Raw genomic sequence first — 10,997 nt, 5'->3', positions numbered from 1 at the left:
AAAGGAGGAAGGAAGGAAGTCAGATTCTCTTCCACGAGTGCAAAGCATATTAGAAAAAAAAAAGCAAAAATGTGTAATGCCATTTCCCCCGCTCTGACATGTAGTCAGAGGAAGGGGCCTGGTGGCCGTGGATGTGACCATCAGGGGCCTAAAGGCCTGAGACAGACTGTTCCCATCCGCTCCCCTGGAACATGAGGCCCGTATCCTGCTCCGTCCCACCTCCAGGGACCAGTGGTCACCACCTGGAGAGCGTGGGGCTCAGGTCCTGAGGCCTAGTCCCAGAGCCAGCCATGGGTGGGGGGGGCGTTGAGTGGTGCGCAGGGAGTGGCTCTATCTTGTCTGTCGTGCCCATTTCAGCCCGGCTGCTGTTTTCCATGCAGAGACGCAGTGGCAGAGCAGTATCTCCTCCGGGAACAGAGACTCCATCTCGGGGGGAATGTCACCATCTTTATTCTCCATGTAACTGACTAGAGTGTCTCTCAGGCTGAAAGACCAAGGAACAGGGGACGGCATTTAGAACAGATTCCAGACAACCTTGAATACGCCTCTGTGGGCACCCCTCCCAGCCACTGGCAGAACCAGCGCTCCCTCAACCAGAAAGGCCAAGGGCCAGCCATAGGCCACCCTAGGCGAGTGGGTCCCCTGGGACCAGGAGCCCCGCTGGAGGTTCTGGTGTGCACCCGCTGCCTCCCATGCGCCGCACAAGCCCTGCAGGAAGGCGTGCCTGGTGGAGGCCCATCTAACTGTGTGACCTGCTGGATAGAAAGGGAAGCCCGCCATTCTGTGTGAACAAGCATGTAGGTTCCTCAGGAATGGGCTCCTGTCCCTACACCCAAAACCCAGGGGAGCAAGGACTTGTTAAAAAATCCAAAGACATGGCCCTGGCTGGTGTGGCTCAGTTGGTTGGAGCATCGTCCCAAGCACCAAAAGGTCTCGGGTCTGATCCCCGTCAGGGTACATACCCAGGTTGTGGGTTTGATCCCCAATCAGGATGTGTAAGAGAGGCAACCAATTGATGTTTCTCTCTCACCTCTCTCTCTAAAAAGAAATCAATAAACATTCTCAGGAGAGGGTTAAAAAATCCAAAGATGGAAATGTATAGAGGTATATGCTACATAGCATAATAGGGGAAAATAGAGACTTTGCAGTGTTAGTGAGGGGACTGGGGTTTGACTTCTATGTAGAAAACCAGCAAAGTTAAATCCCTACCTCACACACCACACATAGCAATAAACTGGCTACAACATAATCTATATACAGTGGGGCCTTGACTTACAAGTTTAATTCATTCCATGATGGAGCTCATAACTCAAATTATTCGTATGTCAAATCACTGTGACATTCGCTGCGCAAACTAGCGGTGGGGTATCTGAAGCTGGCTCGTAACCCGAATTTTTTTGAGCTTGCAACTCAAAGCAAAAAACTGGCCAAGGGACAGCTCCTATCTCAAAACAACTCGTTAGTTGGGACACTCATAAGTCAAGGCCCCACTGTATATAAAACCCTAATAAGCAAACAGACCGAACTGTGGAACAATCGAACAACCAAACAACAGGTCACTATGACGTGCACTGACCACCAGGGGGTGTGCACAGAACATGGCGGGCATGGGCTGCAGTGGGATGGTGGAGCAGGTGAGCGGGGTCGCCAGACCAAGGTGGGGTGCTGATCACTGTCACCAGGGAAACCCTCTGGTGGTTGCGGAAAATTCTTTGCTCCCGTGCACCGTGGTTCTGCCTGGCACTCACACCTGATGCTGGCGCTGGCCCCACTCACACTCGCACTCGCTGCAGGCGCCCGGCACCAGTTCCATCTCTTGGCGCCGTCAGTGGGTGTGAGTGGTGGTTGCCGCCCTCGATTGAGCCTCAGGGCTTCTCCACCTCCCCCTGCTCCCAAGGGGCAATTGGGGCAGCAGCCTCCGCTTGAACCCGCTGCTGGCGCCAGCACCAATTGCTCTGCGCCATGAGCAGTTGCAAGCAGGATCAGCACTGTCAGAGTGTGGAAGTGGCGGTGGCAGGAGCAGGGCTGTTGGCAGACAGGGGACCAGGGGCCACGGTGGGAGGGGCCGGGTGGGGGAACCGGAGTATGGGCTGAGACCTGCCCTTATACCCACCATAGCCTCATGGCCCATAGTTACTTTCAAGGTGCACAAATTCATGCACTGGGCTCCTAGTGTACAACATGAAACTCTAGAAGCACAAGAAGAAAACTCTCTGGACTATCTTATAGCCTCGGGATCAGGGAGGCCCTTATCACTCTATGTCCCCATGGAAGCTCCATAGAAAAATTCTGTCAGCTTTGGCCTCATAAATTTCAACACCAAGGTCAGGGTTTGATTCCAGGTCAGGGCACAGGCTGGAGTTGTGGGCAAGATCCCCGGTAGGGGGTGTGCAGGAGGCAGCCAATCAATGATTCTCTCATCATTGATGTTTCTCTCTCCCTTCCTCTCCCTTCTCTGAAATCAATGAAAACATATTTTAATAAAGAGCATTTGTAACATAATGGATAAAGGGTTAATTCTAATATTTTAAGACTAAGAAAAAAATAAACAGCCTCCCCCCAAAATAATCAAAGGGTATCAAGAGATAATTAAGAGGAAATATACAAATGGCTGATAAACAAAAAATATTTTCAGCCTTACTAGTGAATAGGGAACTGTGAGTGGACATGGGACAGCATTTTCTGGCCATTAGGTTGGTGAAAATGTAAAAGACGAATAATATTAGTGTATGTATTCTCACACTATGCATGGGTGTAGCTTTTTCTATGAGTTAAAATGTGGGGGTGGGAGTGGGTTAGAAGGGGTTAATGGGGGAAAAGGTGACATTTGTAATACTTTCGACTATAAAGATAAATCTAAAAAGTCAATCAGTGAATGCATAAATAAGTATAGCAACAACATAATGACAGTTAAAATGAACACCTCTTTGACAAGTAAGTCCAGTTGCTATACTGAGAATATGACTTTTGTAATTATTCAAAAAGATCCTATAGAGCAGGGGTGGGAACCTTTTTTCTGCCAAGGGCCATTTGGATATTTATAACAGCATTCACAGGCCATTCCAAATTCTCAACTTAAAAATTAGCCTGTTATATTTGGTCAAACATTTACTCACCCCTAATGCCTTGACAGGACCACACCAAATGATTTCGCAGGCGTTTTACGGCCCATGGCCCAGCTGTTCCCACCCCTGCACTAGAGACTGACACCCCCAAAGCCAGTCCTCAGGGACCCTGGCAATGGGAACTGCAGGTAAGATAGGAACTGGGGGTTCGCAGGAATGATGGTGCGAGGGTGCCTGGCCGGCAGGTGCACCAGCCCTACCTCCAGTCGAGGTGGAAGTCGGCCTCGGTTTTGGGGTTCTTCAGTTTCAAGAGGATCATTTCGTGGAGCTCCAGGAGGAAGGTGTCCAGGGAGCTCTGGTTCAGGAACGTGTGCAGGTGCTTGGTGCTTTCCGGGCTGAGTTCCACTCTGTACTTGGCACTGATCTCCCTGAAGGGCTCCTGCAGCAAAGGAGGTACAGGTGAGGGAGGCCCAGGAAGTAAGTGTCAAGTGGACATCAGGAGGCGGGACTTACTTTCTGCAGGCGCAGCAGCTGCTCAGACTTGTGGGCTGAGAGGAGCTGCCAGAGGGCGATGATGTGCTGGAGCTGACATCGGTGTAAGGCCTGCGAGAGGAAGTGGTTCCTGTAGGTGGTGGCTGAGCGCTCTGCACTCAGGTGCCTGTGTCTCCTCTCCCTGCACCATGGGCTCCAGTGCTGAGTCCCTGCCTCTCTGAGTGAGAGGCTCCTGCACAGCCCCAGCCAGGACCAGTGGGCAGGTGCGTTGTCCTTAGTCACCCCTGCCGCGCTGGCTGCTGCGCCTAGCCTTCCCTTCCCAGCACACCCTCGACCTCACGGTCTGTTCTGTGTCCAGGCGGGCTGGCCGGGGAGGGACTGCTAGACTTGCCCGCTAGACTGACCTGCTCGCTGTGCCCTCAGGAAGTGAGGACAGGATGGGGGGTGGGGGTAGAGCTGGTCTCCTTTGAGACCCACCTTTGCCACCTGCTCGGTCAGGTCGCCCATGCGCAGTTTGTCCTGCAGGTACACGTTCAGGTCCATGTCCGGGTCCTCGCCCGCTGTGCTCAGAAACCCCAGCGTGACTTCCACGAGGGACAGAGCTTCGCAGGTGTCGCTGTGGGACTGCAGCTGCCTGCCCAGGGCGCTGGTGGCCGAGTGGGGGAGGGGGCTCTGGAAATGGGAAGCAGCACGGGGTCCACGGGCAGGGGCGCGTGGAGGCCGGTAAGACTGCTGACCTCCACCGCCCAGGTCACAGGCTGGGAGGAGCTCTGTGCTTCCCAAGTGTCGGCTGTTTCCCAGTCACAGATGGGGACTCACTGGACCCTCAGAGCCACTTGTGAGGATGTGCACACAGACACATGCAGACACACTCCACACATACATTTAACACGCACACACATGCACACACTCAACACACACCCGCCACAAACAGAGTTCTCTGGCCTTCCGCATCGGCACACATAGCCATGACACCGGGACCACGAGACTGCCATCTGCCATGCTCCATGAGAAAGCGTGTGTGCCCGCCACCCAGCCCCGCCTGCCCTCCAGAAGGAGCGGTGGGTGGGCTTAGGGAAGGAAACGCCTGGTGTGGGAGTGGCCTGTGTGAAGGGAGCCCCCAGTGAGACAGGCACAGTGCTCACCTGGGGCATTTTGTTTCTGATGTTGGCGAACAGGTGCTCATAGTTCCAGTCTTGCCTGTACACCAGCTTGGGGAGGCCCCTAAGTTCGAGCCTGGGTTTGCCCTGGAGGAAGCGGCTGATGACCTGGCGCTGGATCCGCTCCAGGTCCAGCTCCTGCAGGCTCTCGCCGCCCTGCACCACTTGGTACTGGCAGTTGGAGAGGATCAGCGGGGTCAGGTCCCGCTCCACCTCGTAGCTGATGACGTGCAGGTCGGCCACCTCGGAGGCGTCCACGGAGTAGCTGCGGATGGAAGACGGCGCTCGGGGCTGTCCAGCCTGCTGCTCCCGGCCGGAGCAGAGGACACCGCACAGAGGCCTGCAACACTTGAGGGCGGGGCTGGGCCTGCTTTTGCCAGAGAGCTGACTTGGCCTGCGGACCCTGCCCCCAGGGCTCAGAAACGCTCCCTGGGCTGAGAGGGAAGGGCCCCCGGGCATGCCCTCACCTGTGCTCCTCCTTGGAGAACTTCTCCACCGCATAGACCATCTCGTTGTGCAGGCCGATCAGGTAGCTGACCAGGGCTGTGGCGCAGAGGCCCAGGCCCTGGCGACGGGGCAGAATGACCTCGAACTCCGTGTCCAGGTCCCGGTCGGCACAGCAGTAGTCTGCAGGCAGCTTGATCTCCCCTTTAAAGGACAGGCTGTTTTCCAGCAGCTGCTCTGAGCCGCTTCCTGCAGGGCATCAGGGCCGGAGGCCCCGCAGGAGCAGCAAGCAGGGACCCCAAGCCTGAGCAGCGCCCAGGGACTGGGGCCCCCCTCCCATTCTCCAGGTGCCACTGTCCCCAGAGCTCCCGAGTCCCTTTTGTTGGCACATGTACAGACCCAGGAGGACTGAGGGTGGATTTTCTTTTTTCTTTTCTTTTTTATTGATTTCAGAGAGGAAGGGAGAGAAGAGAGTAAATATCAATGAGATTTACACATCAATCATTGATCAGCCGCCTCCTGCACGCCCCACACTGGGGACAGAGCCCACAACCCGGGTCTGTGCCCTGACTCGGAATTGAACCGTGACCTCCTGGTTCATAGGTTGACGCTCAACCACTGAGCCAAGCCAGCCAGGCCGGAGGGTGGATTTTCCAGCTGTGTGGTTTCACCATCCCAGACCCCTCCACCCAGACGCAGGTGGTGCTGTGTGGAGAGGGGACTGCAGGCAGGGCCATGAGGACGGGTCCTCCTGTGGCCTTTTGCGTTGAAGGGGAGCGTGCACTCACCGCGAGTCTCCAGAGACCTCCTCAGCTTGTTCCACGTGGACAGAAACACCGTGATGCGGCTGTGGAGCAGCTGCTTCAGGCCCCCTGCCAAACACCCGCACTGTGCAGGTCAGACCCGCTAGGACATTGCGCTGGCCCTACACCCGCTCACCAAATGCTGCTCCCTTGGGAGCATGGCGGCCCAGTGTGGGGAGCTGGAGTGAGGCTGCAGCAAAGCCTTCGCCATGTCCCGGGGGTTCATGGCAGCCCATCCTCCTGTGGAAACCGCCCGTGGGCCCAGAACTGCCCCCACCCCCAGTTGGAGTGACCCTTGAGCCACCAGACACAGGTGTCCTGACCTCTTGTGACGGGGGAGTCCTACCTGAGCTGTGACTGTCAATGAAACCTCTGATGGACTGGTACTCAGCTTCTGGAACATTCTGGAATCGTTTCACCAGATCCCTCTGCAGGGCCAGAATCTCAGGCAAAAACTTCACCAGTCTCAGCTCTGCTTCCTGGGGAGGGAAGACCGACTCATCACATCTCTCATCTGACCAGAAACTGCCACTGGGAACAGAGGCCGTGGGGCTGGCTCATGACGTGCATTTGTATTTTCCATTTTCTGGTCAACGTGGCTTTTTTTTTTTTTAATTTTCACTCAAGGACATTTTCCATTGATTTATAGAGAGAGAAGAAAGAAGGGAGAGAGAGAGAAACATGGATGTGCGAGAGATACATCGATTAGCTACACACCCCAACCCGGGGGGAGATGGAGCTGCAACTGAGGTGTGTGCTCTTGACCAGTAATTGAACCCATGACACTCTAACCCAGGGGTGGGCAAACTTTTTGACTCGAGGGCCACAGTGGGTTCTTAAACTGCACCGGAGGCCGGAACAAAAGCATGGACGGAGTGTGTGTGTGAACTAATATAAATTCAAAGTAAACATCATTACATAAAAGGGTACGGTCTTTTTTTTTTTTTAGTTTTATTCATTTCAAACGGGCCGTAGTTTGCCCACGGCTGCTCTAACCACTGAGAAAACCTGGCCAGGGCCAAAGTGGCATTTTGTGTGACCCTTGGAAATGGGGAAAAGGCTGTTCCATGCCTTCAGCAAGCAGCTCCTGGCGGTTCGCCACGTGTCAGCACGTTCTACCCTCTGGAGGCAGTGGAGTAGACAAAGCCCCTGTCTCACAGGCCCACACGTCAGCCTCTAGGCCAGTGATGGCGAACCTATGACACATGTGTCAGAGGTGACACGCAAACTCATTTTTTTGGTTGATTTTTCTTTGTTAAATGGCATTTAAATATATAAAATAAATATCAATAATATAAATCTTTTTTATACTATGGTTGCAAATATCAAAAAATGTCTATATGTGACACGGCACAAGAGTTAAGTTAGGGTTTTTCAAAATGCTGACAGGCCTGGAGCCCAGGTGGGGTGCCTGCCTCACCCCGGGGTGCTGTGCTGAGGACCTTGCCTGAGCACCTTCCCAGGGACGGAGCAGGGTCTTAACATGAAGCCCCTCTGCCGTGAGCTCACTCTCTGGGACTCTTGCTAAGCTGCAAACACTGCTCCGTGGAGGGAAACAACTGGGATGTCTACTGTAGAAAATGCAAGTCCCGGGCACTGAACTAAGAGCAGTGTGTGTTTCTGGTTCTAAGGATACGACCATCCCTTAATGCCCCTTGTGCTGTAAACCCAAACAGTTCAGGAACGGTGAGATTTTGTTTGACTTTAGACTGGAATTTTTCATTCAACAGACATGCATGGATGACCAACTGCCGCAGGCGCTGGGGGGATGGAGGTGGCCGGACATGGCCAGGTGAGACTCATAGCCTGTTCTTTCTTGCTCCCCAGGCCCCCCAGGTCTTTGCAGATTCCCACTAATCCCACCTCGTGCATGATTCCTCTGTGAGTTAAGTTCACACCACCCTCCCCTTTGTCCTCTGCTGCAGATAGCTGGGTCAGGATCCAACCCTGAAGCAGGGTGCCCGGTGCCCACCCTTAGGGAAGATCAGGCTGTCTTCTAACCGTGCCTCAGGCTCGAAGGGGAACAGGCAGACGGTCCCTGCCAGGTGCCCACCTTCTGCAGGAACCTCCAGAGGACTGGCACAGTCTCCTGGCCGTTTTTCTGCTCCACGACGTGCCGGAGGTGCTCCACAGTGATCCTGGTGCGGCAGCTCCACATCTTTGAGCAGTGCACTGCGCTGCCCCGGGGCAGGCGGCGCAGGAAGGTGGCCGGGTCCTTCAACACGATCCTGGCCACCGGGTTGGATTGGACATGCTTGTCGTGGCTGATGAGATTGTTCACCTCTTGGAGGGTTTTATCCAGATGCTACATGGGGCAAATGATACCAGGCGCTGGGTATGAGGCACACTGTGGACAGATGGGGTCACCTAGGACGGGGCTGTGGGTGAATGAGCAGGAGCCTGACCTGCTCATTTTATTTTTTAGTTAGTTAATCCTCACCCGACGATATGTTTTCCATTGAAAGTGGAAGGTGGGGGAGAGACAGAGAGATACATTGATGTGAGAGAGACACATGGGTTGGTTGCCTCACACATGTGCCCTGACCAGCACTGGTGATCAAGACTACAACTGAGGTATGTGCCCTTGATGGGAACTGAACCTGGGACCCTTCAGTCCAAGGGCTGACACTCTAACCACTGAGCCAAACCGTCTGGGCCGACTTGCTCATTTGACACATAATCAAATATCCATGTTGGTTAACTTTCATCCCAATTCTGTATGGTTTTGTCTGCCCAGTTGGCATGAGACTCGGGCCTACATCTTCCTCCCACCCTGTTACTTGCTGATGCTTATTTCCTGAAGGGCTTTGTTACCCTGAGGAGCATCCTTGTCTGACTGAGGAGTAGTTGACCTATGGTCGTTAGTACACACTGGGGGTGGGTCTATATGTGGTCGTTTATGTCTCTGCCTCTTGCTTTCACAATCTGCTGTGAAATGAAATGGAGAGAAAACTATGCCCCATAACTTCTGGGCTCCAGCTGTTCCTCCCCCTGATGTACCCACAGGCGAGGGAGGGAGAGGTCGGATGGCAGGCAGGGGTGACCTGGGCTGGCACAGCTGGATCTGAGATTGGCCGAGGGCTCTGGCCACCTTTGCTAAGGCACATAGGCTGAACCCCAGCAACTTCCCAGGAAGCCCTCCCCCCAAACCTGTTGCCCCTCTTCACTCACCTCCAGTTCAGGCAACATGATGGCCTCCAAGAGTTTTTCCCAGGAATTTCTCTCTTCTTTGGTTGACAAGTTTTCATTAAAATTGAAAAACCCTACAAAGAAAAATGTGTGAGTTCCCCAAGGAATAAAACCTGCAGCCGTCTACATATAGTGAACCTGAATAAGTGTTAAACTGAAATAATGTTCCTTTTTCAGGAGGGTGTGGGTATCTTCTAAATTAACCAGAGTATTAAAAAAAATGGCTCCTGTCCTAACCATTTGGCTCAGTGGACAGAGCATCAGCCTGTGGACTCAAGGGTCCCGGGTTCAATTCCTGTCAAGGGCATGTACCTTGGTTGGGGGCACATCCCCAGTAGGGAGTGTGCAGGAGGCAGCTGATCGATGTTTCTCTCTCATTGATGTTTCTAACTCTCTATCCCTCACCCTTCCTCTCTGTAAAAAAAAAAAAAAAATCTTATCTAATAATAGACAAACATGGTAATTGACCGTACCTTCGCTATGCCTCCCATTGGCTAATCAGTGAGATATGCAAATTAACTGCCAACAAAGATGGTGGCTAATTTGCATACTACAGGCAGGGCAGGACAGCCATCCAGGCCCCTATGGGTGACCCCAGAAGCTGTCTGCCTGCCGCCCATGATCGGATTCAATTCCAGGCCTCTGGCCGGCCCCAGAAGCCCCAGAAGCCAACTGATATGGTAATAACTCCATCAGTAAGCACTCTGAAAGTCAGTGGCATAAATGCACCAATTAAAAGACAGATTATGAGGATGAATCAAAAACAAAACCCACTTTAAATATAAAGATACATATAGATTAAATGTAAATGAGTTAAGCTGCAGCCTGTTTTGCTCAGTGGATAGAGCATTAGCCTGTGGACTGAAGGGTCCCAAGTTCCTGCCGGCCGCCATGTTGGTTGACAGTTAGTTTTCATATCGCCCTGATTAGCCAATGGGAAGTGTGTCGGGAGTACGGTTAATTATCATGTTTGTCTATTATTAGATAGGATATAGGATGTCCCTATTTCCCCCATTTTGCCCCCTCTACCCAGCTCCTGCCCCCCACTTCTCACTGGCCATCACCATACTGTTGTCTGTGTCCATGGGTTGTGCATATATTTTCTTTGGCTAATCCCTTCTTTAAATTCATTTCTTTAAGTTTGTATTTTCAGATAAGTGCTTATAACTGCACTATTACATATTTCCTATTATATCAATTCTAAATGATATAATAGGAAATATGTAATAGTGCAGTTATAAGCACTTATCTGAAAATACAAACTTAAAGAAATGAATTTAAAGAAGGGATTAGCCAAAGAAAATATATGCACAACCCATGGACACAGACAACAGTAAGGTGATGGCCAGAGAGAAGTGGGGGGCAAGAGCTGGGCAGAGGGGGCAGAAGGGGGGAAATAGGGACATCCTGTCTACTTATATAAAAACGGTGGGTGGTGTTCGTCACATACAGAGGAACAATGACCAGAGGAAGGAAGTCAGTCCTGCAGGGGTTGTCTTGGCAATGGCTACGCCCTCCCCCAAGCTGTTTCCTGGAGCTGTTTCCTGTAAGGGCGGAGTTTGAGGCAGAAACCCGCCCTGGGAGTGTGGAGGCAGATCTTTCTAAAGTGTGCTGCACCAGCACGGAATGAACCCGAGTGGGGCAGCTGAAAGGCTTAGAAAAGACAGACAAGAGAATGAAAGCCAGGTCTCGGTGGGATGCTGCTTCTCTGAGAGACAGCGACCATGCCCACAGCCATGCCTTTATTTTATAGCAGATGCTATGAGGCAAAGTAAGGGTGTGACCAAGATGTTTACAAACATTCTCTTGGGTTTCAATCCTACTCAACTGCATGCACCAGAGAG

At 52.6% G+C, this 10,997-nt stretch overlaps 1 protein-coding gene across 1 annotated transcript in view; it reads right to left on the bottom strand.

Moving 5' to 3' along the window:
* Positions 1-304: 304 nt before the first annotated feature.
* The window catches only part of LOC102755948 (E3 ubiquitin-protein ligase RNF213-like), a 75,626-nt gene continuing 64,933 nt past the window's right edge, over positions 305-10,997 (bottom strand). The window contains 10 exon segments of the mRNA XM_015566176.1: positions 305-484; positions 3,326-3,504; positions 3,579-3,668; positions 4,035-4,229; positions 4,703-4,982; positions 5,185-5,365; positions 5,950-6,033; positions 6,311-6,443; positions 8,018-8,269; positions 9,136-9,227. Coding sequence (XP_015421662.1) covers positions 331-484; positions 3,326-3,504; positions 3,579-3,668; positions 4,035-4,229; positions 4,703-4,982; positions 5,185-5,365; positions 5,950-6,033; positions 6,311-6,443; positions 8,018-8,269; positions 9,136-9,227 — 1,640 coding nt within the window. The 3' untranslated portion in view covers positions 305-330.

The sequence above is a fragment of the Myotis davidii genome, unplaced genomic scaffold (assembly GCF_000327345.1).
Source record: "Myotis davidii unplaced genomic scaffold, ASM32734v1 scaffold1622, whole genome shotgun sequence".
Classification (NCBI taxonomy): Eukaryota; Metazoa; Chordata; class Mammalia; order Chiroptera; family Vespertilionidae; genus Myotis; species Myotis davidii.
This window is presented reverse-complemented; position numbering and strand designations above follow the sequence as displayed.